A 26,128-nucleotide genomic window follows, 5' to 3' on the forward strand; every position below is an offset into this window, starting at 1 on the left:
AGTCATTGATTAAAAAAATATTATGCCAGTGACTGAAAGGTAAACATAACTCTCTTTGTTTTAACTTTTAAATTATGTTTTAATCACATATGTAATGTTCCAACAAATCAGTGATCTCTGCAAAAGAATTTAACATATTCATATAAGAAAAAGGTATAATTAATCAGTAAATAAATCAGGAATTTTATTTTTATATACAATCATTCTACTGTTAGGTTGAAATTTGCAATTATCAGTTTACCACTTATTAACAATGAATAGAAGAGCAGTTTGTAGATTGTTGTCTGTGGTTGAATGCATCCAATTTACTTGATACAGTATTTAATGCAGTCTAATTTGCAGTCTAATTACAGTCTGTAGTCTAATTTGTTTACTTCTAAGCTTCTGAGTACATTGTTTTGTGTGTTTCGTTAATATATTGTATGACCTTTTGGATTTTCTTTGTGGTGTTGAAAGTGACACATTACTCTTCTTTTCTGAATATGTTAGGAATTTTTTATGTGTTTATTGAAGTACTTTAGCTTTACGTGTTGTTGCTAGGTAGGCCTTTTGATCTTTGTACCTTATGAAAAGTTACTTATAAGTAATATTGGTTTATGCTAGGTGTTTTATTGTCTTCAATTTGGCAATTTAAAGTGAGGAAGATACATATTTATTTATTAACAATTTATTATTTATTTATTTACTGTTATTAAAATACCTTTTCTGTTATTTAATAAGAATTTTTTTTTTTGTAGTAGTTTAAACAAAAGAAAAATTAAATAACGTTATTTACATCTAAAAGTTAAAACACAATTTACTTTATAATTATTATAAATATTCTAAACTACTATTCAAAGTTGAGTTACCATGTTATCATGTTACATGAAATGTTACAAATGTACATTTACAGATTGTTATAAGTAAGTGTAATATAAATTCAAATCAAACCCTGTTTTTAAATACAATTTCATCCTACTTGATGTCCTCAGTAATAAATTTGTTGGGCGGGTTTATTTGCTTCTTAACCAATTGTAGTATTTCCTGCTGTTAATTAATTGACCTTGAAGAAGTCAGTTAAATAAACCAGCGTTAATTCAGATAAGAAATTTAATATTTATAAGAAAGCAGTTTGTCCTTATTCAGTTCTGTTTTTAGATATGTATCATAATTATGGTAAGGTGATAATTAAAACAAGTTTAAGCTACTCTTTTGTACATATGAACATAGTTAAAATTTATTTCAAACCTTTTTAAGTTTTTTTTAAATTATTTTTATTGCTATTTTTAATTTTTTAATTATCTTCAATAACCGTATGGATGAATATTTAAAACTACAAGTACTAACAATCAACTGTAAAAATATAAAACTTATTTTTGATTTCAAGATACAAACACATACTTTAACATTTTCAACATTCCTCCTGTACCAGATAGGGGAATTTATTTGCAGTTTTCATTTGATTCTTTTGAAACATGCTATGAAATGAAGAAGCTGTTTATATTACTCACTAGGGAAAGATATCAGCAGGCAGAGGGTAATAATTGATATGATTTAAATGATATCTATCCAAGGAAAAAAATTAAGAATAAGGAAAGGAGGTTGGTAAAGAAAATGGTAATAGAGAAATTGCCTACAATCATAGATTGATTGAGGCCATTTTTTTTTTTTTGGTTAACTTCCATTGTATACAAGATTATTTGAAGATACTTAAACAATATTAGTTTGAAATAGATATAGTAAATATAAAAAATAAAATTGTACGAATACAGTATTTTTACTCAAGAATATCACATTATAGTCAGTTTGATCCGTTATTTAAAGTAGTAGTAATTAGAAAGTAACATGTTATTACATAACTAATACAGTTAATAAATTTATAGATTTATGTAATAAGGAAAAATAAAATCTATCCAACCCGAATGAAATTATTATAAGAAAAATGTACAAAATAAACAATAATGTACAAAATGATGTGATAAAATTATAATAGGTAAATTCTAAAAATCTTTGGATTAATGTTTTCCAGAATATATTTGAGCCTAAAAAAGTTGGAAGTTCAGAATATCTGTATAAGCAAAGTCAAACTTATTCTGACAGTGCATCTCAATTGTTTGCTTTTACTCTTAAGAAATGTATTTCCACTTATCATTTTACATATAAATTATTGTGAAATTTAGTAACTTTTATGTTGTTTACCATTATTTTCATAAGTTAATTTAAAAGAATTTCCCAGTCCTTCTAGCTTTTCTCAGAAAAGTAGCTGGTTTTAAAGCAGTCTCTTGAGTTCATTTTGATTCGAGTTGGAGCAGAAGGTGAAATCTTCCATTTCTTTGTATATTTTCTGAAATTTTGAATATTTTCTCCCTTTTTAGATGATTTATTTACTTCATAAACTCAAGGGTTATGCATGGAAATATAATATGAAATGCCTGTACTCAGTGAAAAATGCCAAACTTAATGGGGATTTGGATTCAGAACCTTCAGGATTACAATTTCTCACCCAAAACATATTACACTTTCTACCAGAAAATTTACACTAAATGAAATCAGTTAGTAAGTGGCAAAATTGATGCTGAGAATGCAGAATACTCATACCAAGTATACTTTATCTTAGTTGCTTATTTTATTTATTTATTTTTAAGTATGTTTCTTCCCATGACTGACATATTGTTATTTACTTAACAGAATTCTTTGACTAGCACTCCCAATACCAAAGTGACAATGAGTACATGCAAAATTGATAATATTTTATGAAAACTTGCAATTTGCACATTGCAACATCAGGATTTAAACGGCCTTTGCATTACAAAAATGTAATGTTAATGAAACCTTTTTTTTTTTTTTAATATTTAGCATTTGTTACAGGATAAAGTATAGAATTATACTTTGATGAACTTATTCAAATAAATTGGCAGTAGGACAAAAAATTATGAGCGATAGTGAGAGTATTAGTTGATTTTTTTTTTTTATGTCAAAGTTTCAGTAGTTTTTTTTTTTTTGGAAGAAGCGAATGTATTAGTAATGGTCATATTTTTTCCAACATTTCAAAATATCAAGACTCCAAATAACTGGCCAAAGATGTTAAGTATGAAAATTAAGCTTGAAATTTAACTTAAATTAATATTCATGGAGTAACCTATGTGTTGTTGATTTTTATGCAGAATAGTAGTTTTATACAGAATGTTGTTAAAATATCTCATTTTTTTGTATTTCATGTGTATACATTCTTTAAATGAAGAAGTTTTTTAATTGTTTAATTATAATTTCCATTACAGTAACTTTGGACTTTCAACACTGCTGGAAACACAGTGGCAGCGTTTGAATGTCCCATGTGTCTTAAGGACATTTTGGCTTTTACGTGTGGCTGAACATGCTGGTGTACTTATGTATGAAATGTGGATGGGAAGTGATGAAACTATTCCTTCATCAGATCCAATTGTTCCAATTCTTTTAACTGCCACCAAGTCTCTATTAATTTCTGGGTGTGACACATTGACTGCTGTACTTGGGATGACTTCAATCATTTCATATATTTGTCATTATATTGATTGCTTCTTCCACTGGGTAAGTTATTTGAAAAAAAGATGCGTATAAACTTCATTTGTATTCATAACCTTCATTATCATCATAAAAATTATCTTATTGTAATAGGGCAGCTGGTTGTTGAAACAAAATATTAATTAATATTTAATACATCTGTGGTATTAACATATCATATCATAGCTAATATAATTAATATTAATATATCTGAGTATTAAATAGTAATATTAATATTTAATATATAGGTTTGTTTAATTTCAGTTAAGTCTATCAATCTACAGAAGCAGCTATTAAGTTAATGAATCATTTTTTATCAATTTAATAATTGATAATTTGGTTCTATCATGCAAATTAAAACAAATACAGATGTTATTTAATAAAAAGAAATTTTATTTAAAAAAAAATCATATCTGTACAATTTGCGAATATCTAGTAATTAATGTCCTCCTTTACTTTTAATCACTCACGTACATAATTTGGCATTGATTCAAAAATTGTACTACACATTGTTTTTGATTTCATAATCATGAACCCACATTGATATTGCTCTAATGGAGTCAATTTTTGCAGTATAGTTCATTTTTGAGAGTCATTTTTTGACTGTTGCCCAAATATTTTCCACATTTTTTTGCAGCAGGGTGCCAAATCTTGTTGGAACACTCCGTTGCCTTGTGGATTTTTTTTTAAGTTGTGCCACAATCCTTTCCTTCAGAATCTTGATATAACCATCACTTTTCAACGTAACATCTACTGGAAGTAATTGAACAAAGACCTTCAAATGTGAAACAATCCCAGAACATTTTTTCTGAAGATGTTTAACTTAATGTTAGATTTAAGTTGTTAATCTATTTTCTTTCATCTGATGCTTTTCTAACATATGGAACCCTTTGCCCCTGAACATAAAAATGTGACTCGTCAGAAAATATAACATTTTTTCAGTCTCTTTTGGTCCAGTTAGCATTTGCTTTGACTCACAACAACCTTTTTTTTGCACAATGCTGGTGTTAAAAGCTGCTTTCTAGTTGGCCAATGAAATTTTCACCCAGCTGCAAGAAGTCAGCATCTAACAGCTGTTGCATGTAAATCTGTTCCACTGGCTGCTAATTTTTGATTTAGGTCCACTACAGATAACTTTGCATCATGTTTACTTTTTCTCGCTAATCCATCCTGTGTTGGAGTAATTTTTGTTTTACAGCCACTGTGCCTTTCCTTTGAGGTTGTTGCCGAATGGCTTCAATGACACGTAATTCATAACCTTGTGGTGGCCCTGAAAAGGGCCGTTTTTTTATGCGTTAGCTCTGAGAAGAGCTGTTGGGTCTGGACGCTGGTCTCTGGCGAAGTCGGGGAGTTGCGGCTCATCCATTGAAGTCCGACCGGGCTTTCCCTCAGCAGTAGTTGAGTCCCCACTACAGCGTGGCAGTGGTGGCCCCCAGAGCCCTGCAGTGTCGGGTCGGCATCAGTCGTCTTTCACCTGCGCCACTGTGGTGGTTCTTCCCGAGCCATCCCACACTGGGCCAACTCCTGCTGCTGAGTCCACCGGCCAGGGCAAGCTGGAGCTGGACTGGGAAGGTAGCGTCCCCATCCAGCAGCTCCCTTGGTGGGCCGACCAGACCTGCTGCTCCGGCGGGGATGTTGGCATTCACCGGGAGGCCCCAGGTTGAGCCGGCCAGGGAACTTCTTCTGTCTTCTTCTTCTTGGTCTTCTCCAGATGGTGGTCGACGATGAATTGAAAATTCACTCTTGTGCATGCCCTTTTATTGGAGCCTGAGAGTGGTGGGGCTGCAGCACCACTATGGGGAGAACTGCATGGCGGTAGTGATGCTTGTATCAGTGCATTCGTATACTGTGCGCCAGCTCACATCTGAGTTGCTATACTGTGTTTGGCCGCCAATATTAAATTAGGCGTATATGTGTTTACAAGATGAAACGGAACCAGTTACTTTAAATTGGCATTCATTGTCTCTAGTCCAGCACTACAGATGTTATTTGTTGTTATTTCATATTGATATGCTCAGTAAGAGAAACAATTTTCGAGTGCTTTCTTGGTGTTTTGTCCATTATTATATATTCAAGACACAACAAAAATACAAAAATATGATTTGGTAGTAAAAAATAAAATAAGCTTTCACCAAACACTATTTATAACATGGAAATTGCTAAATAACCAAAGAACAACCTCACGTTAAGACAGACAACTTAAAGAATGAGTATGGTTAAGCAGTATAGCCACAACAGAGAAATAAACAAAAGATTCCCTGTGTTCACAGTAAATTGCACATTACTATAGGTAAGACTATAAGTTACACTTTTTACTATTTGATGGTTCCATAACATGTAGAATATCTGTTATTGAATCTTAAAAAAATAGAAGGATGTGAAATTAGAATAAATCACCAATGATTAAAGCCTTATTTTCTAGTTTTTATTACCATAAATCAATAAAGTTATATAATGCTAGATATGTTTTCTGTTTAAACAAATGACATTTGCAATAATAGACAGTGCCTATAAGAGTTAACATCACTCATAATAAACAAAACATTAGGTTTTGTTAAATGCAAAAGTTGTTAATTTTGAATGATACTCATATTAGTATTCTGAGTTCTTAACATTAAATTTTAGAAGATTTAAAAAGTAGTTGATGAGAAATTTTTAGAAAAACAAATTTTTTTGATGTTATGTTCTACTTACTATATGTGCTTATTAAGGTCTGTTCTAAAATTTCTTTCATTTTAAAGTCTGGCTTCAAAAAAATAAATAAACACCATCAGTCTGTTTTGGTAAGATTTTAGCATATCAGTTATGAGGTAAAGTTGTAATTACTTTTACATGTTCACATAGTAGATAATTTTCATTAAATTAATGCAAAATTCAATTTTTTTCAGTGAAACACACCATAAATGCTTGCAGCCATATGTAATATTAATTCTAATATTAGAAGTTGTTTTTTATCTCAACAAACCATTTAAAAAAAAATCAAATGGTTTAACAGACCATGGGTAATGATAACTTAAACTTATTTACGCATGTATTATGTTGGATTTTCTTTGTATGAGGAATGAAAAGACAAGAAATAGTCAGGATTTCTTGTATGAAACAAGAAATAGTCAGGATGAGAAACTATTCTATCTTGTATTACTCTCTGTGCTTTTTGTGACTGTAGTATAGAAATTTCATTTCCATCACGAATAGAGAGTATTGATGTTTTTTATGTACGTTTTCATCAAAATACTCTTAACAAATGAATAAATATGCTGACTTTAACGTATTAAGATTTCAAAATGGCAGTCCTTTTAATTTTGAATCATTAATATCTCTGTAATTATTAATTCTGTTAACTTGTGTTCCACTAGCTAGACCATTTTATTGAGAACAAAATGACACCGTACTTGTTTTAATGAATTCAGGCTATAGATAAGTAACGTTCATTATATCAGTCTTAATTTTGAAGGATTTTTTTTAATACTCTATTAATTAGTAATTATTAAGCTGAATTAGTGTTGTTTAATTATATAATGTTTAATAATCGTATTTATTAGTACTGTAATTTCATTATTGTTGTTATTGCACAAAACCTTTTCTTAGTTTATCTCAAGAACTTCCTCAAATCTGTCAAAATGTGTAAATCTTTACAAATGTGTAAAGTGTGAAGAAGTGTCATTAATATGTGTATGATTACTAAAATTGGATTTCTAGCAATATGCTAATTAAGTGCTGGTGCACTTATTTTATTTTTAGATGTGGCTTTCAGTGGCTTTAACAGGAAATAATAGTACATATTGATCAGAATAGGTCAATACAAAAACCTTCATCCAAATCTTCATGGCAGATTGGTAGCATCTCGGCCTTTCATCCAGAGGTTCCAGGTTCAAATCCCAGTCAGATATGGCATTTTTCATATGCTACAAAATGTCTGTTATCATATTCCCACCTACAAGCTCAAAGCAAGTAGGTGGAAGTATGATGATATATGATTATATTTAGTAAATTATTATTAAATGTAAATATAAAGATATTTTTTCTTTTCTTTTTTTTTCATTTCACTCGACTTGGGGGTACATTGGATCAACCACTTTTTTGCGTTCAGTGCCATTCGTTTTAGCCCAGTATTGTTTCATTCCTTCTAATCTTATTCTCCTTTCTTCTTCAGAGAATTGAATCTTAAGTTTGGTTTTGGCTTGGAATCTCATTTTCTTGTCCTTGGTGATTGTTTTTGCAGTTTTTTCCAGGAGCATACTTTCTGTGATCTGGAGAGTCATTACATCTTTTTCTGTTCGATTTAACTACTCTGGTTTGGTTTTTTGTTGTGAAAATAATCAAAGATTTATTTGGTTAGTCTGTTAGCACTCATTCTGAGGGTTTTTTGGTAGAAGTCAATTCTCCTTTTTCTTATTGTGTCTGGCAATTTTCCTATTATTTGTATTGGATTTCGTTTTTGATGTGGATTAATTTCTTTTGGAATTTGGGAACTAGGATTTTCCTTTCTTTTTTCTCCAGTCTTTTTATTAGGCCATAGTTGGTAAGATAATATTTCGGCTACATATAGGGTTTCTGGTTTGATGACAGTGTTGTATCTTTGCATTCCAGGATAGAGATTTTTTGTTGGTGTTTTTAATGAGTCGAAAGACTAGTTCCAGTTTGTTTCTTCTGATTTCCATTGCCTTTTACTTGAGAGTGTTCCACCTGAATTCTTTGACTATTTCTAACTTATAATTTCCAATTTTAAGGTACGTTGGTGATTTTTTGATATTTATCATTATTTTGGTTTTTTCAAAGATTTTGAGACTGATTTTCGTTGCATGTTTTTCAAGTTCTAGAGTCTTTGGCATCATCCCATGCCTCAGCTAGTAGGGCCATCTTGTCTGCAAAGGTTAAATAGTAGATCTGAATATCTTTGTTCATTTGTTCCTAGTTGGATTCCACTATGGATCTTTTGATTCCATTCTCCATTTCTTTTAGGGCACAGTTGAATAGTGGTAAAGATAGTCCATCTCCTTGTCATATGCCAATTTTAATTTCAAAAGGGTTGTGTAGCTCTCCCATTAATTTAACTTTGGAGTTTGTGAGGTTTCTTTAATTAGGTTTGTGGTTTTGTTGCCTAGGTGTAGTTCATTTAGTATGGAGAAGAAGGAGCCTCAGGTGCTTTTTGAAAGTGATGATATATAGCTTTGCTCTCAATTTTTGGTAGTTCATGGTGTTTTTGAGCCTTAGAATTTGTTCTGGGCAGGATCTTCCTTTCCCAAAGCCTGCTTGGCACTCTTCAAGTTGAGGGTACAGTTGAGGTTCTGCTCTGTTTTGGAAAGCTTTGGAGAGTAATGTAAGAGCAAAATTCCTCTGTAGTTGTTAGGATCTGTTTTGGGCCCTTTCTTGTGGAGTGGGGAAATGAGGGATGTCATCTATTCCTTTAGTTTTCTCAAATATCCAATTTTCTTTGAAGAGATTCTACAGCATTTTTGTTGGCTTTTTTTCAAAGTTCGGCTGTTATTTGGTTTTCTCCTGAGGCTTTGTAGTTTTTGAGGTCTTAAGTCTAATGAAGGTAGGCTACATTCTTATAGATTTTCTTTGTATTTAAAAGAGGAGGATTTTCTTGAGAATTCTACTATCATTCATTCATAAAACATACATTGATTATGAAAGACAATCTCCTAATACATTATTTCTGATTATTTATGATTGTTAGTAGTTCTTCAGTGTTGGGGGTTTCGAGTCAGGGTTGGCTGTTAAAGTTCATTTTTAATTTTATTTATCTCTTTTCCTACTGTGAACTACATTTCACACTCTTCTTGGCTTCCCTTCTGCTTTTCTTGCCAGTACTTTTTAAGCGTCTCTGGCCTGAACCTGATTTTTTTTTTGTAACTTCTTTGTATTTAAAACACTCTTTCCTGAGATTTATTTTTTGGTATTTTTTTTTTATTGATTAATTCCAGATTTTGTAAGTCCAGAATTTCTATTCTTGCTTTGTTTTTAGTTTTTCTTAACTTTTATCATATACATTCTTTTAGTTTTTCTTTGTATTTAAAAGAGGAGGATTTTCTTGAGAATTCTATTATCTCTCATTCCTAAAACATACATTGACTATGAAAGACATCTCCTAATACGTTATTTCTGTTATTTTTTAAATTTATATGTAACAGTGTGTGGGTACAGAGTTTATAATTAAGCATATATCATTTGTATTGTGCTGGACCACATATTTTCAGTAAAAAACTTATTTTTTATTTTTTTTAAATTTCTTTTAAAAGACCTGTGTTGTCATTTTAATCATTCTGCAATAGTATAATACTTGTGGATGAATCATTATATTCAAATGCCTTAATTTTGCATTTATAGAAATGGGTTTTTTATTGTAGTTGTTTTATATACTAGGCCAATTCCATTTTGTTTGCCTCATCTCTTAGAACAATTTTTTCTTGATTGTTTCATTCTATACTAATCTTGATATTTTGATATATATATATATATAATCTTGACATAAACAGTGTTTTTTCAAAAAAATATTTTTAACTTTTCTTTCTAACATTTCTTGTAATATGTTTATTTTTTCTGTTACTATCTTGAGATTATCTGACAAAACAACCAAATTATCTGCAAATGCAAAAAGTTAATAAATATCTGGCATCTTACTATGCCAATTTTGCAGGGAGTACTGTTTTGCTCTTCAAATTTGTTTTTCCACTCATTGATAACTTTCTCTAACACACAATTGAAAAATATTAGAGTAGATCTTACTGTATTATTCCTGCTTTTATGGAGAGAGTATTAGAAATTTCATCTAAAGATTTATCTTTAGAGATTATGTTTTTCTGGTTACATTTCTAGTTTTATTTTTCATCCTGAATCCTTTTTTGATTAGTTTTTTGAATGCTTTTTTTTATTTCAAAAAAGGATTGTGGACCTTTAAAATATTTTTTCTTAAGTCAGCAAAGACCACTGAATTTTCAGCTGTTGCTTATGCTTTCCAAACAAGAAGTATAACAGAAATAATTTGTTTCACACAAGATCAGGACTTCCTAAATCCACTTAATATTTTCTTAAGTGTTTTTTTTTTTATCCAATTCAATTCTGTAGTACTGTAGATAATATTTTATATGAAATAGGTAACAAGGATATTCCAGAATTGTAGCTTACATCTGTGTTGTCATTTTATTTGTGAAGATGATGAATCAAACCAAATCTCTATTAATCTTGAATTTTTTTGGTTTTCATATATTCTGAAAAAATAATTTTTTAAGTGCCACATATTTGTTTATTGCCAATGATTATTTTTTTTTTTTAAGTCAGCAAAGACCACTACATAGTTTTTAGCTATTGCTTCTGCTGTATGGATAAGAAGAGTTAATAGAAAGAATTTGTTTCACACAAGATCAGGGCTTTTTAAATCCGCTTTATATTCTCGTAATTATTTTTTATTTTTTATTTTGAACTTGATTCAGTCCTGCAGTATTGTAGATAATATTTTGTATGAAGTGGATAACAAGGATATTCCACAATAGTAGTTGACATCTGTGTTGTCATCTACAATTTGTGAATATGATGAATCAGACATTATAAACTTATTTCTTGTTACTTTTATCGTGAGTATATTTTAAAGGTTCAACCTTTTAGAATCTTTTCCAGATGAATTAATATTCTTAAGTTTTTAAGTATTTATTTAATTTCATATCTTTTTAGTGTTAAGGAATATGGTAAAAATTCATTGGATGATTTGTTTTTATCCTTTATTTTGGGGGTTTCAGTTTAATAACTTTTCAAAGTACTAATGTTTATTGTTTGTATATTTTAAAAAAAAATTTGTTGAAATTGGTTTTCATATGAGTGTATGTACTATGTTTTGTTGTAAGATATTGAGTTTATTACATATTATTCATTTTGTAAATTGCTAGGATGTTGTATTCATATTTGATTCAGAATTTATTGGTATTTCTGATGTTAGAAATTATTTTTATGCATAAGTTTAAAATTTCTGGCATTATACTATTTACTGGGGAATCCTTTATTAAGCCTTCAGTTTTTAAAAACTAATAAACTTGAATGTAAAATAATTTTGATTTATACAGAATTTTAATAATAACATTACATGATTTGTAATAGATTTATTAAGATTGTTTTGTAATTTTTGTATATATTTCTATATTTTATAATAATATATATATTTGTATTTATTATTATGAACATGTTATGTATTGTATATATTATATTATATTGTATGTATATGTACTGGTATATATATGTTTGTATACAGGAATCCCTCATTATTTGAGAGGGTTACATCTTCAAACTTTTCGCGAATAGCAAATCCAAACCATTCTGGGAAGGGAGGGGGAAGTTATGATTGTGAAATAGAGAAAAAAATTAAAAACATTACATACTGATAAGTACAATTAATTTACATAAGAACTCTGCTAAATTTCATGTTTACTTACATTTATTTTTGAAAAAATATCCTGTTCATCCCCAAATGATGTTTATACATTTTATTCATTAACTGCACAAATTTACACGAAATACATAATCATTGGCACAATTCACTAAAATCTAAGATCTGTACAGTACAATCAGGAAATGTTTGTAATGATGAACTCTACAACGTATGCACAGTTACAATCTATAAAAAAAAGAAGTTTTTGTTAATTTAAATTTAATTTTTGTTAATTTCAGTAGTTTAAGGGCGTAGGTCAGGAGGACTTAAACGGCCATATCAACATCACTCAGTCTTCTGAGTATTGCACAGCTGAAACCAATGGAAAACTGCAGCTGCTTTTTTCCAAGAAAATGTAACTCTCTGTAGTAACAAGGATGGAGGCGCCTTTCTTGGTAAAATATTACAGAGGTAAACTAGTTCCCTGTTTGGATCTTCAGGTGGGGACTACTAAGGAAAGAGTCACCAGAAAATTAAAAATTAACATTCCACAAGTCAGAGCGTAGAAAATTTAAAGAGGGAAATGGATAGATTAAATGTAGATGTAGTAGGAATTAGCGAGGTTCGGTGGGAAGAGGTTTGGTCAGGTATTTTAGAATAATTAACACGGCTTCAAATAAAGAGCAGGCAGGAGTAGGTTTCGTAAGGAACAAGAGGGTAGGGAAGAGAGTAGAGTATTTCAAAATGCATAGCGACAAAATCATTGTATTAAGGATAAAATCAAAACCTAAGCCAACGATTGTTAACATCTATATGCTTACAAGTCCCCATGATGATGATGTGGTAGATGATGAGGTAAATATACAAAGAAATTGACGAAGAAATTAACAAATAAAAGGGATGAAAATTTACTGTACAGAAAAATTGAGTGGAAGAGGTGTTAGGAGAAGACCAATTTGGTTTCAGGAAAAGCATAGGAACAAGGGAAGCAATTTTAGCACTCATATTAATAGTAGAAGGAAGATTTAAAAAAAAAGCAAACCAACATACTTGGTATTTATAGACCTAGAAAAGGCATTCGATAACGTAGACTGGAATAAAATGTTAAGAATTTTAAAAACTTTAGGGCTCAAGTACAGAGATAGAAGAACAATTGCTTACATTTACAGGAACCAAACAGCTTCAGTAATAATTGAAGAACATAAGCAAGAAGCCGTAATAAAAAAGGGAGTCCAACAAGGGTGTTCCCTATCACCATTACTTTGTAATCTTTACATAGAACTACCAGTTAATGATGTTAAAGAACAATTTAGATCCGGAGTAACAGTACAAGGTGAAGAGATAAAGTTGCTTCGATTTGCTGATGATATAGTATTTCTAACTGAGAGTAAAAACGATTTAGAAGAAACAATGAACGGCATGGATGAATTCCTACGCAAGAACTACTGCATGAAAATAAACAAGAAAAAACCAAAGTAATGAAATGAAGTGGAAATAATGTAGATGAACCACTATATTTAAAAATAGGAAATATTATGGAGGTAGAAGAATTTTGTTATTTGGGAAGTAGAATTACTACTAAAGATGGACCAAGCAGGAGCAATACAAAATGCCAAACAGCACAGGTGAAATGAGCCTTCATTCAGAAATATAATTTGTATACATCAAAAATTAATTTAAACATCAGGAAAACACTTTTGAAAGTATATGTTTAGAGCGTAGCTTTATATGGAAGTGAAACTTGGAGGATCGGAGTATCTGAGAAGAAAAGATTAGAAGCTTTTGAAATGTAGTGCTATAGGAGAATGTTAAAAATCAGATGGATAGATAAAGTGACAAATGAAGAGATATTGCGGCAAATTGATGAAGAAAGAAGCATTTGGATAAAAAGAAGAGATGGACATATAGACGACCTACTAAGGCAACCTGGAATAGTCACTTTAATATTGGAGGAACAGGTAGGAGGGAAAAATTGTGCAGACAGGCAACGTTGAGAATATGCAAAACAAATTGTTAGAGATGTAGGATGTAAGGGGTATACCGAAATGAAATGATTGGCACTAGATAGGGAATATTGCAGAGCTGCATCAAACCAGTCAAACGACTGAAGACAAAAAAAATTTTAATTTAATTGACTTGAAACTTCATCCTCTAGTTCTTCGTCTTTACTCTGCTGACTTATTAAATTAGGCCTATCTTTTGTAAGCTCTTCCAGATCTTCCTCTGTTAGTTGATCATCATCATCTTGCAACACTTCAAGGATGTCTGAGGCTTCTATTTCTTTGAAGTCTTCGCCTTCAATTTTATGTGCCATCGATATAATTTCTGTCACAGCTTTTGCAGTACACATAGTAGGAATAGTACTAATTTCCAAGACAGCTTCTGGCCATAATTTTTGCCAAGAAGAATTGATGGTTGCCAATTTAATTTCATCAATCGAATCCTTTACGTTTATAATGCAGTCTGCGATATTGTAATTTTTCCAGCTCTGAGTGACTGATACATCTTCCCCCAAACTGTGTGACAACCTACTCAGATTTTGCCGTAGATAATATGCTTTGAAAGTAGCTATATAATTCCTTGGTCTAAAGGTTGCAGCAAAGCTGTGGTATGAGGTGGAAGAAATAACACTTCCACATCAGGACGGGTAAGATTTTCTGGATGTCCAAGTGCATTATCAACTAAAAGGAGAACTTTAAATGGCAAGGACATTTATTTCAAATAATGTTCAGCTTCTTTTGCCAAAAAAATAGAATCATTCAGAAAAACATTGATAGTAACTGATTCTGTTAGCTTTACACAAAACAGGCAGGCGATTTTTGTCTTTCCCTTTCAGCTGCCTTGGATTTAGAGATTTTTAAACAACCAACGGTTTTAACATGTAGCCACTAGCACTGCTACAAAGCAACACAATCAGACGATGTTTTGCTGCTTTAAATCCTGATGCTGACTTTTCATTTTTCAAAATAAAGTTTCGAGAAGGCATCTTCTTCCAAAATAAGCCAGTTTCATCTGCATTAAAAACTTGATCTGGTTTGTAAACTTTGTGCATTATGAGTTTATAAAACTCAGCTCTTGGTAAGATGTTGCTGCTTCATGGTCAGTTGATGCTGTTTCCCCTGTAATTTGAACATTATGCAACAAAAATCTTTTTTTAAACCAGCCTTTACTGGCACAAAACACAGGTCTTTCAGTAACACTGCTTTCACCTTCATGCTGAATAAAATGATTGTATAAATGCCATGTTTTTTCTCAAATTAAAACAGAACTGAAAGGAATCCTTTTTTGAGTTTTATCCTCAAATATTCAAAGCCTTCTCAGTTTTTTTGATGTTATAATTGCAACATACAGATGTAAGTTTTGCCAATTGGGAAATGCTTTCTTTTATACCTTTCCAAATGTTTTCTTCCATTTTCTTAATGTAACCTTTGACTCATTTACTCTAAAAAATGTTGCCACTAAGGCTACTCTTTCGCCACTTTTAAGCCGATTGAGAAGTTCAATTTTTTTTTAATTAAGGGCATGACTTGTTTTAGCCTTTTCTTTTCGGTACATTTGGACATTTTGCAGCTCAAAAAACCAGATATGTATTTACTGTATTATATGTAACTTCATAATGTATATGTATCATGAAAATAATTGTTCCTAATTAAAAAAATTAAGCACAAAACTGAACAAACAACACCAGGTAAAACCAGTAACTCACAATGCTCCTTGCTGTTCAAAATTTACTGTAGACTAAATAGTCACACCCTTGACGTCACTTTACCAAGACTGTATGTCACTAACCTTTCATTTGGATAAGTCTATTTGTACTCACAGGGGTGCGTTGTAGAAGGGGATGCCCTCATAGCATCTTTATATCTTTTGAATAAGTTCTGTCGTTTTGTAATTAAATGTTTTGTCGATGTGGTGTTTATACAATGTTATTAATAAACTCATACAATTACTGTAATAACATAAGTATTTTACGCGTGTACTATATGTTTAATACAGTATTATTTACCTTAATATATCCTAGCTCGTAAGTCTGTGTTGTGTTATATATAAACTGATAAAACCATGTTATACATATACTGTATATATATATATATTTTTTTTTTCAATTAAAAAAAGCAATCACAAATATCAAGACAGTAAATGGCAAGGGATTCCTGTATTTTATAATTTTTTTTTTTATATTTTCTTCAATTCTTATATATTTATAAAATATAACATATATATATATATATATATATATATATATATAAAACAGTATATTATAACTTATATTTTTAGTATATATATAAAACAGTTAATTTAGTAAAATCCGTTCTTTTATTGTCTATATTCTCTGTACTAATTGATAAAAAGCAAAAACAAAATTCAGCACAATCCACCACAGTAAAAAATCAAATAGGATTTCTTACTTTATCTTATTATTTTTTCATTTATACACCAATAGCGCTTTCGAGGAATTCCTTATAATCGGTTGGTTAAAACTAAAATTTTTTATTTTAACATTTTTTTTTAAAAAACTTCAATTCACATATTAAAATATTGTTCTGTATAATGTATATATATATATATATATATATATATATATATATATATATATATGCAGTCAAACAATAAAAAAATTAAAATTCTTTAACTTCTTATACATGTTTGTGGCTAGTCACTAAATACACCACTGCATTAATATAATATAAATTCTACCTGACATTGACAAAAGTGCTGCTATCTAAGAGCAGCTTTGATAAGAGAATCATTATCAAATTCTGTCTGCATCTTGATCAAGCTGAATTTCAGTTTTTATAAATATTGTATTTTTCTAAAATGTCAATTTTTTATTATCATTTTCTTTTGTGATTTCAATTGTTTTCAGATTAGTTTTTAAGTAAATAATGGATTGTTTATTCACTATTAGATGGTCAGCAACATTAGAAAATCCTATTTTATTGTTTTTATAATATCTAAAATGTTCTAAAAGTCTTGCTCAAAATGATTTATTAGTTTTCCCAATAGAAATTTTATCACAATCATTGCATATTATTTTGTAGATGTCACATAAATTATCATAATTATCATTATGGTTTTTTAAATGTCTTTTTATATGATTGTTTGGCTTATATGCTGGTTTATATTTTCCATCATTATAAACATTAATTAAATTTTCAATGATATTATTAGTGTAAGAGTTTGTTATATAGATATTGTCAATGTTGAGTGTATTATTTACGTTTCAATGTTGTAATGTTACTAGATTTTAATTTTTCTTTTCTATAAATATTATCAATTGATGAGGTGTTATATCCATTTTTTATTACAATTTTTATAATATTTATTTCTGTATCTAATTTTTCCCTGTTGTCCTGTGTGTAATGTATCACTCTGTTTAACATGTTTGTGAATATATTAAGTTTGTGTGGCAAGGATGATTCAATCCCCTGTTAATAGTTATTTTACTCACTGTAGCTTTTCTATATACTGATGTTATAATCTTTTTATTCTTTCTATTGATTTCATTATTGACATCTAAAAAACTTATTCTTCTGCATTTGTCTATTTCAAATGTAAATTTTATATTATCGTGATAAGAATTAAGTTTTTTTCAATATTATGAGATGTTCATCATTTATAACAGGGTCAAAGATTACCAAAATGTCATCAACACATTGAACCCATAATAAAACTTTGTGTATATGAGTAATACCATAAACTATTTTATTTTCAAATTCTTGGAAATAAATTTCAGATGTACAGCCAATAATGGAAACCCCATCAGTAAAGTATTCTCTTCTTTAAGGCTGATTTTTATGAGCTCTGGCTTCTGTTTTTATAGTTTGTATAAAATTAATTTTTTTAATGTTGCACTCTTAATAGAAAGTGTTACTAAACTGTATAGTTTTGCTTGATTTAATATTGAGTGGAAGTAGACTTTTATCAATTCCATCTTTGAAAGATTTCTATTGCAGATGTAGTTAATATGCTGATTGTCAGAATATCTTAACTGATAAACACAAGTTTGAAACTGATACTTAAAAGTCCATTTTCACAATGAACTTCAGCATTTTCATTCAAGACCACTTTTTCTATTTTTTTAATTTCTGCTGCATGAATCTGATTTATGATATCTGATTTCTGGTAGAAATTCTTCTTTCTGTAGCTCATCAAACATGTCGGTAAGGTTTGAAATAAGTGAAACAAATTCTTCAATTTCTGTCTCAATGAGATGTAATGACTGTATAGATGCAAATCTTCCATACATGTTTTGCTCCGATTCAGTCCTGGGTGTAAGTTCTTAATAGCATGTATCAATAGATTACAACATATACCTTCTTAATTCTTTTTTCAATTTCAGGCCTTCATCTCTTGCCTTTTCTCCTGGTATCATATTTTTTAAATCTTTTACATTTTATTTTTTTCAATGAGTATGCCCATTTGGCACAAGTTACTGTAGCTAACGTTATCCATTGTCAACCATTTCATCTTGGCTTTCTTCCTAAAAGTGTTTCTAAGTTCTTAACATTTATATTGTTCATTCAAACTAATTCCTTCAATCTATAGATACTTCTTTCTGTATATGATTCATCTTGAGAATGTTTCACCACAAGTAAAGGTAACTAAAAAAAGTTAAAGTTACTAAAGTTTTCATCAAAATCTCAGCTGAACCTCTAATGAAAACATTTGGATCATATTACTTTTCTAGAGACCATTACCAATCTTTAAAAATATTTCATTATAGGTTTCATTGCATCATATTACAAGTTCTGTCTGGTTTCTGAGATTTTTTACCGCTACTTCCACAGTTTCTATTATTATATCCCACTTGTGAGTTGAATAAAATAAGTTGTAAGTGCTTTCTAATGTTAGAAAAGTAAATGCTTCCAAACATTTGCATTCACATAAATTAAGAAAATGATTGTCACAAGGCACTAATAAAGCTATTGTATTAAATTTCAAAATCCTTGTATGCGTGAGGGCTACTTTTAAAGTTAGGTCCAGTTGGCTGTAGCTATATAAATTTTGGCGTATCTGTCAAACATCCATGTGCTCCAGCTCCAGGCATGCTTTGTAAAATGCAGGCATCATTTGCACTTGTAACATCACTGTGTACGGTTTATGTTGTGAAGTTGAAATGTTTCAAACAATTGTGCGGCCTGTTGATTGTGAAATACAGTCTGTGATTCGATATTTGACTGCAAGGAACATGTCAGCAGCAGACATTCATCATCAGATATGTGAGGTTTAAGGGCCTAAGTGACAGCAAAGTGTATAAATGGGTAAGACTGTTTAAGGACGAGTGGAACAATGTCTATGATGAACCGCAATCAGGCCAACCTTCTGAATTCACAGATTTGGTAAGTTGACGCAGAAGACTGACAATTCACGATTTCCTTTTTTTCATTGATATTCCCAAATGTTTCCAGGTCAGTGCTATACAAAATCGTTTTTTCTGAAATCTTGCAGTTCAAAAAATTGCACTTGTGATGGGTTCCCGGACTGCTTTCTGAACGCCAGAAAAGAAGAATGTCTAGTGCTTTAAAAAGTTTTGACTTGATATGGTGAAGAAGGGGATGAACTTTCGAACCACATTATCACATGGGATGAGACATGGGTTTCTCATATCACTCCCACGTCTAAGTGGCTGTCAATGGAATTGCGACACACATCTACAGTCAAAGTGAAAACCAAACAGAGAATGTCAATACACAAGATTATGACAACTGTGTTTTCGGATAAACATTGTCTCCTGATAGTCAATTTTATTACCAAAGGAACAACAATAAACTCACCTGTGTACTGCTAGACCTTGAGGAGGCTTCAGCATGCCATACAGAATAATAAAATGGCCTACTGTCATCTGGAATTTTGTTGCTGCATGAAAATGCTCAACCTCATTCTGCTGCTCAAACTCTAAATTAATCAGATCTTTTGGATGGAACCAAATGGACCACCCACTTTACAGCTCAGACCTTGCACCAACCGATTACCATCTGTTCCATTACCTGAAGGAACAGCAGTTTTGATCTTAAGGAAGCATTACCTGAAGGAAGTCAGCGGCTTGGCATGACACCAATGAAGGAAGAGAAAACAATGGTTGAAGACTGTTTGTCTTCACAGGTGGCTGATTTATATAACTTGGACATAAACAATTTAGTAAAATCGATGAAAAATGTTTAAAGAAAAAGGTAAATATGTAGAAAAGTATCATAAAATGCAAAGATCGAAATAAAAAAAGGTTTATGACAATATCTTTACTAGTTTTGTTTGTATTAAATAACTGATCTTACTTAAAAATAGCTCTTGTATAACAAAGTGGACACCTCCCATAGTGGAAGCGCTGTCATAGCCTTGACTTCAACATCCATCATTGGTAAGTGCATTTAAAATTTCTTCTGTGACATCAGCAGCTTTCTTCCCAGCAAGAGGGAAAATTAGTAAAAATAATTCTCTCACTTCAACTTTTTTCCACTCAATATGGAGGTATCCAGTAACTCATTCATTTGTGCTTGTTGAGATTCATCAGGTGTACTGTCAGATAATATCACTAAATTTTTCACTTTATGTCTTAAATAATTTCAGTAATTTCCCTTGACGTGTTTCCCAAAAAGCAATTTAACTCATTCTGAATTTCAGAGGATAAGTATAAAGTCAAAACATTTTCTGCTGGATTTTTATTAAATGTTCTTTTAAAATAACATCAAAATATGAAAGGAATTCAACTAACTAGCTAAGTGTCCCTTGTTTTCAGAAAGCTGACACTTTCTATGACGTCAAAAATACAAGTTTTCTTTGTTTTAATGGTGTCCAGCAGGTGATGCAAAATATCATTTCACTCTTTTCTCCTTGAATTTCCTAATAAACATCATCAACAGTTTTATTGCGCATTAGTGTCTTTCGGTTTATATCTTCTGATGACTCTGATCAGACTCTCAGCTCTAGAAGACTCAACTCTCAATTTCGCTTACAATTTTGGTATATTCAGACTTGAACCTGGGATAAATATAGATGTGGTTCATAGTGTCCTCAACTTCACAGTTTAGGCAAAAGATATGAATCCACCAAACTAAACCTAGCTAAGTTGTCTCTGAATGCATGACTTGGGTACTATATCAAATGGGGAAAACCACCTTGAATTTGCAAACCTGTAGCATCTGGGAAAATACCAACCATTGTGTAACAACCATCAGAAGACTTGTTTCATGTCAAAATTCAAAACTTTGGTTTTCAATTTCATGTCTGCACCTGGATATGAATTGAACTACTTTTGGCAATTTGGTGCAATTTACACTCAGAGGTAAGATTATCTATCAGTTTCACACCAGCAGTTAGAGAAATTGCTTCTCGTGAAACAGTTGCTATACATATACTGCGTAGTCCCTGTTTTGACAGAGTCTATGCAAACATTTATAGCAAACTCAGTCAGATTTATGTAATGTTTGTTTTTCTAAAACTATTAAGTTTTATTTCATTCTATTATTAAGTTTTTCTGTTGAATACTGATTGTAAAAAAGTAATTAATTTTACCAGGTTCTACTTACTGGGGAAGAAGATGATAAAAGTATAGGAACAGTGTCTGCAATATTGTTTTATATATTGGCATTACAAACTGGACTAACAGCATTAGAACCAGAAAAAAGATTTGTTCGTTTGTGTCGTAATTTCTGTCTTCTGTTTGTTGCTTTGTTACATTTTGTACATAACATTGTCAACCCTCTTCTCATGTCTCTAAGTGCATCTCATAATCCAGCTGTACATAGGTATGTATTTATAGTTACTAATAAAATTTAATTATTGTTGGTACAATAAGCTTCACAATTTTGAATTGGGAATTATTTTCACTACTTATGGACAAAAATTCAGGTTGGTTTAAGCAGGAGTAACGGCATTGAAAAAGGCTTCAAAAAGATTTAAATTTCTGAGAGGTCAACAAATGGGTTAGGGTAGTCACTGAATGTACAAAAAATCTAGTTTGGCAAGTTGAAGAGAAATATTAAGTATCACTTTAATCAATTTGTTAGTAGAAATTATCTACTAAAAATATATTCTTTATCAAATAGTTATATATTTATATATGAAGCAAAAAGAATAATAAATTATCAAACACATTTTTTACTGTGTTCTGCCAAAGATTTTTTTTTTATGCCTATAATCTGGAAAATAATTCAGTTTTTCACTACATGTGTTCATAACTTTTGCAGCAACCATAGTTTACTCTTTACTACTATCTGATGTCAAATCACTGACCTCACTTCAAATTTAGTTCTGTCTAGTGTTGTATAATCTTTATAGCATTCTAGTCAACCATTTTAAACTTTGAATTTTTTTTAGCATTCTCGCTACTTTCAAAGCTTGAACTTTATCTAATTAGTCCAAAAATTGGCATCCCTCTCGCTTACAAACCATTCTCAAATGACAGTAACTTTTAAATTGGCTATTGTTCATTTACTTATAATTTTTTTTCATTCAGCCAATCACAGATGTTATATCTTTATTTTTTATTAGTTTTTTGTTTACATTTACTTCACTGATATTTCTAAAATTACTGTTAAATGCGAAATTTATATTTATTGTAATCCTCCATTCTTAGTTTTCTTTTCATGTTTTATACTTATTTCCTGCATTTCATTAGACATTACAAACTGGCAGTATAATAAAATTAAATCAAATTGAAATAAAAATTTCAATAAAAATATTCAACAATTTCACATTTTTTGAATTGATTAAAAATTTTTATTCTATAGATTGAAAACAATAAAATATTTAAATAAGTAGAAAAGATAAAATACGATTACTAGTAAAAATTAGAATACTCATTCTAAGGTTACAGTATCTCAAAAAAAGTAGAATGCACAGTTATATAGTACACTAACAGCAGAAAACGTGACAAACCTTATATCTGTATGACAAATATTAAACAGCTGTCAGGCACAGTATAATTTTTAATTAGTTTTCAGTTTTTAATTGGTTTCCAAAAGATTCTTTAACAATATTACTTTGCTAAATAGCATTCGAACTTCGGAATAAAGACTGGGAACTGTTTTTTTAGTTTTTTATTTTGTGAATCATTTTAGAATCAAATGTATTATTTATTTATTATAGTATATCTATTATATAATAATATTATATATATTTATTATTACAGGGTAATGAATATACTGTATTTGAAATGTCATCAGTATCAAAATAACACTGAAACATTAAAGCTACATTTAAAATTTTGAGATACTTAAAAGTATCTCGCTGGTGGAAATCAATGGCGAACTGAACATTAGTAAATCTATGTTCTATTTGTGAAGTACTGGATGATTATGATATAACAAAAAATGTTATGTAATGGATGACTCTGAACTCAAAGATGTTATTAAGAACATAAAAAGGTCATCAGCCACCCTGTAACTAAAACAATACACTCAACATACACAAATTACTTAAAATGTAATAAGCAGAAACTCTAACAAAAGTAATACTAATAAATAAAAGTACTACTGTTATCAAAAAATCATTGATGTAAATTAATGTAATGCACTGTTATCTAATACTTTGCTTGACTAGGGAACAATATCCTAGAGGAAATTTTATCCTACTGACAAAAAAATATATTTCCTTCATTCAAACCACTGTAATTTCTTAACAAAGTGATTTCTTTTATTTTCCATTCTACAAAGGTAAACATTCTCAAAAAATTATTTTCCGTAAAAATTTACAAAAATAATGGCTTTATGCTTCTGGTTTAGAAATATTTTCAGTTTACTAACAGTTGTATGGATTGTTATATAATCAGGACTTAAAGATTGTTTATGCTACTGCAGTTATTCATTTTGTTAAGAAACTCCCATAGTTAGGTTTTACTATATAATTAGTTTTAATTATTTTAATTAAATAATAAATGTAACGTAGGTTTATAATTTTTTCAGTGGAGCTAACTTACTTATACCATTCAGTTTTAGGTAGATTTCATAAGAAAGCTACTTATTGCAATGCGTACCATGATTTGACTTTTAGAAAATTTTGACATATTTTCATGTTTCACATCCCCCAAACCCTAAAACCACCATCAACTTAAAAGTTTATATAAACGAGGGTTATTTTTTTCAAGATCGATCAGTTACGAAATAAAAACCCGCCCAAAATCGGATGAACCTTTGCGCATATGTGTTGCGCAGCGACTCTAGTATGGCCTTCAATCACGCTGTGTTACTTTGTTTAGTTCTGAACACGCAGCTAGCACGTAAACATGTCTACAACAATAGCATCTCCTGCCAAGTGTGAAGTGCGTGCGGTAATTCGATTTCTTCAGGCTGAGGGATGTATTGCAGCTGAAATTCATAGACAAATAAGTAATGTATATGGTGAAACTTCAATGAGTGACACCAAAGTGCGACAATGGTGCAGGAATTTTAAAGCAGGACGTACAGATATTCATGATGCAGGCGGTCAGGGAAGGAAGCAAGTTAACACTCGCTTCCTTTCCTGATGGGTTCCCAAGATGCTGTTTGACCATCACAAAACAATGAGAATGGACGCCTCCCTAACGTTTCTCCAGCGATACCACAATGAAGGAGAAGATTTTTTGAACAAAATTGTCACAGGGGACGAGACACGGGTCCATTTCAAAACTGAAGAAACAAAAGAACAATCCAAACAGCGAATGCATTCTCATTCACCCAGTAAGCCAAAGAAGTTCAAGTGAACCTTCTTCAACAGAAAGTGTATGGCTACTGTGTTCTGGGACCGGAATGGAGTTCTCTTGGTGGAATTCATGGAACGTGACACGACCATCACTGCAGCCTCATACTGCGTGACTCTTCAACATCTACAAAGGGCAATTCAGAAAAGCAGAGAGGAATGTTGTCATTAGGCATTGTCTTTCTCCATGACAATGCTTGGCCGCACACTGCAGCTGTAACAAAGAAGCTCCTGCAGCGTTTTCGTTGGGAAATGTTTGATCACCCACCATACAGCCTGGACTTGGCTCCATCCGATTTTCACCTCTTTGCTCACATGAAACACTGGCTAGGAGAACAACATTTTGGCACAGACATCGAGCTGCAGACCAGCATAGGTCCATTAGACAGGTTTATAGGTCCATTAGGCATATAATTCTAGGGATGAGCAAGGGTTTTCCCTAAGTAAAACTGGGAATGGACCTCAGATGGCTCTTTAATAATATTTAAGGAAGAGCAGTTTGTTGTGGCTTATTTAAGCAAAATTGTTGATCAATATTGTGCTGCTCTCATCCTGAGTAAAGATACCTTTTGATACTCTGTTAGAAGGGAATTAGGTACTCATTTTGGTGGGGTTGTTTGTCTTTTTTTGTGATCCTCTGTGGGTAGATATATTGATAATCACCATCCACTCCTTTTCCTTATCTTTGATCTTTTCCATTATAATGAAACAATTGACTTTAAAAAAATTTTACAGACACTCATATGACACTACATTAGTTTACAGTCGCTACATTTTTATTTAATTATTTGAACCAAAAACTATACAGTGGTCTCCCAGTTAGTCAGAATTTTTAGCATGTAAAAAACCAATGCTTAAATCTGGAATCTTTTGTATGGTTTATAGAATGAAGAACATTTCATTTATAATTATTATTATATATAGTACAATAACATTCAGGAATCAACACTACAGCGTCAGCATAAAGATAAATGGAATTCAAAATTAATTGTACAAAGATAATAAAGATTTTATTTAGAAATTTTTATTTATATCAAAAATACTACATTATATTAAAATAATTGTTGTAAAAGGTATAAAAAGAAAAAAAATTGAGCTACAACATTTAGAACTTACAAAAAGATTTTGTATGTTTATGTATGTAATTTTTTTTTTCATTTTTTAAATCTGTAATTTTTTGTTGTTTTATTTCACCATCTTTATAAACAACATAGATTTTTTTTATAACATAGTACTTTTATTTATTATTATTATTACTTTTCTTCTGAAAAGTGAATTGCTTCATGCAGTAAACAACTCCATGTGCTTTTGTGTGCATAATATTTAGATTTAAGTTCTTGAATTTCTTAGGTTTTTGGGATTTTGCTGTGATATGGAGTATGAATTTATGGTTACTGCTTTCCTTACACTAACCATCATACTGTTGCAGTATTTTTATATCTTGATTCTGAAACTGCGAAAAAGCAGTCAGTTATTGACTTCTTTGGTGACACCTCAGTTTTTTTATTTGTGTTAACACTTCTTGAACGGCAGGGTTTGAAAATTTTATTGTACAGTTTATCCTCTTCTATT

At 30.7% G+C, this 26,128-nt stretch overlaps 1 protein-coding gene across 1 annotated transcript in view; it reads left to right on the forward strand.

Moving 5' to 3' along the window:
• The window catches only part of Trc8 (TRC8 ring finger protein), a 117,494-nt gene that overhangs the window by 57,896 nt on the left and 33,470 nt on the right, over positions 1 to 26,128 (forward strand). Inside the window, exons 3-4 of the mRNA XM_075378909.1 lie at positions 3,258 to 3,546; positions 21,398 to 21,627. Of these exons, the coding sequence (XP_075235024.1) occupies positions 3,258 to 3,546; positions 21,398 to 21,627 (519 nt within the window). The remainder of the gene's footprint in view (positions 1 to 3,257; positions 3,547 to 21,397; positions 21,628 to 26,128) is intronic.

The sequence above is a fragment of the Lycorma delicatula genome, chromosome 1 (assembly GCF_047948215.1).
Source record: "Lycorma delicatula isolate Av1 chromosome 1, ASM4794821v1, whole genome shotgun sequence".
In the NCBI taxonomy this organism is placed as follows: Eukaryota; Metazoa; Arthropoda; class Insecta; order Hemiptera; family Fulgoridae; genus Lycorma; species Lycorma delicatula.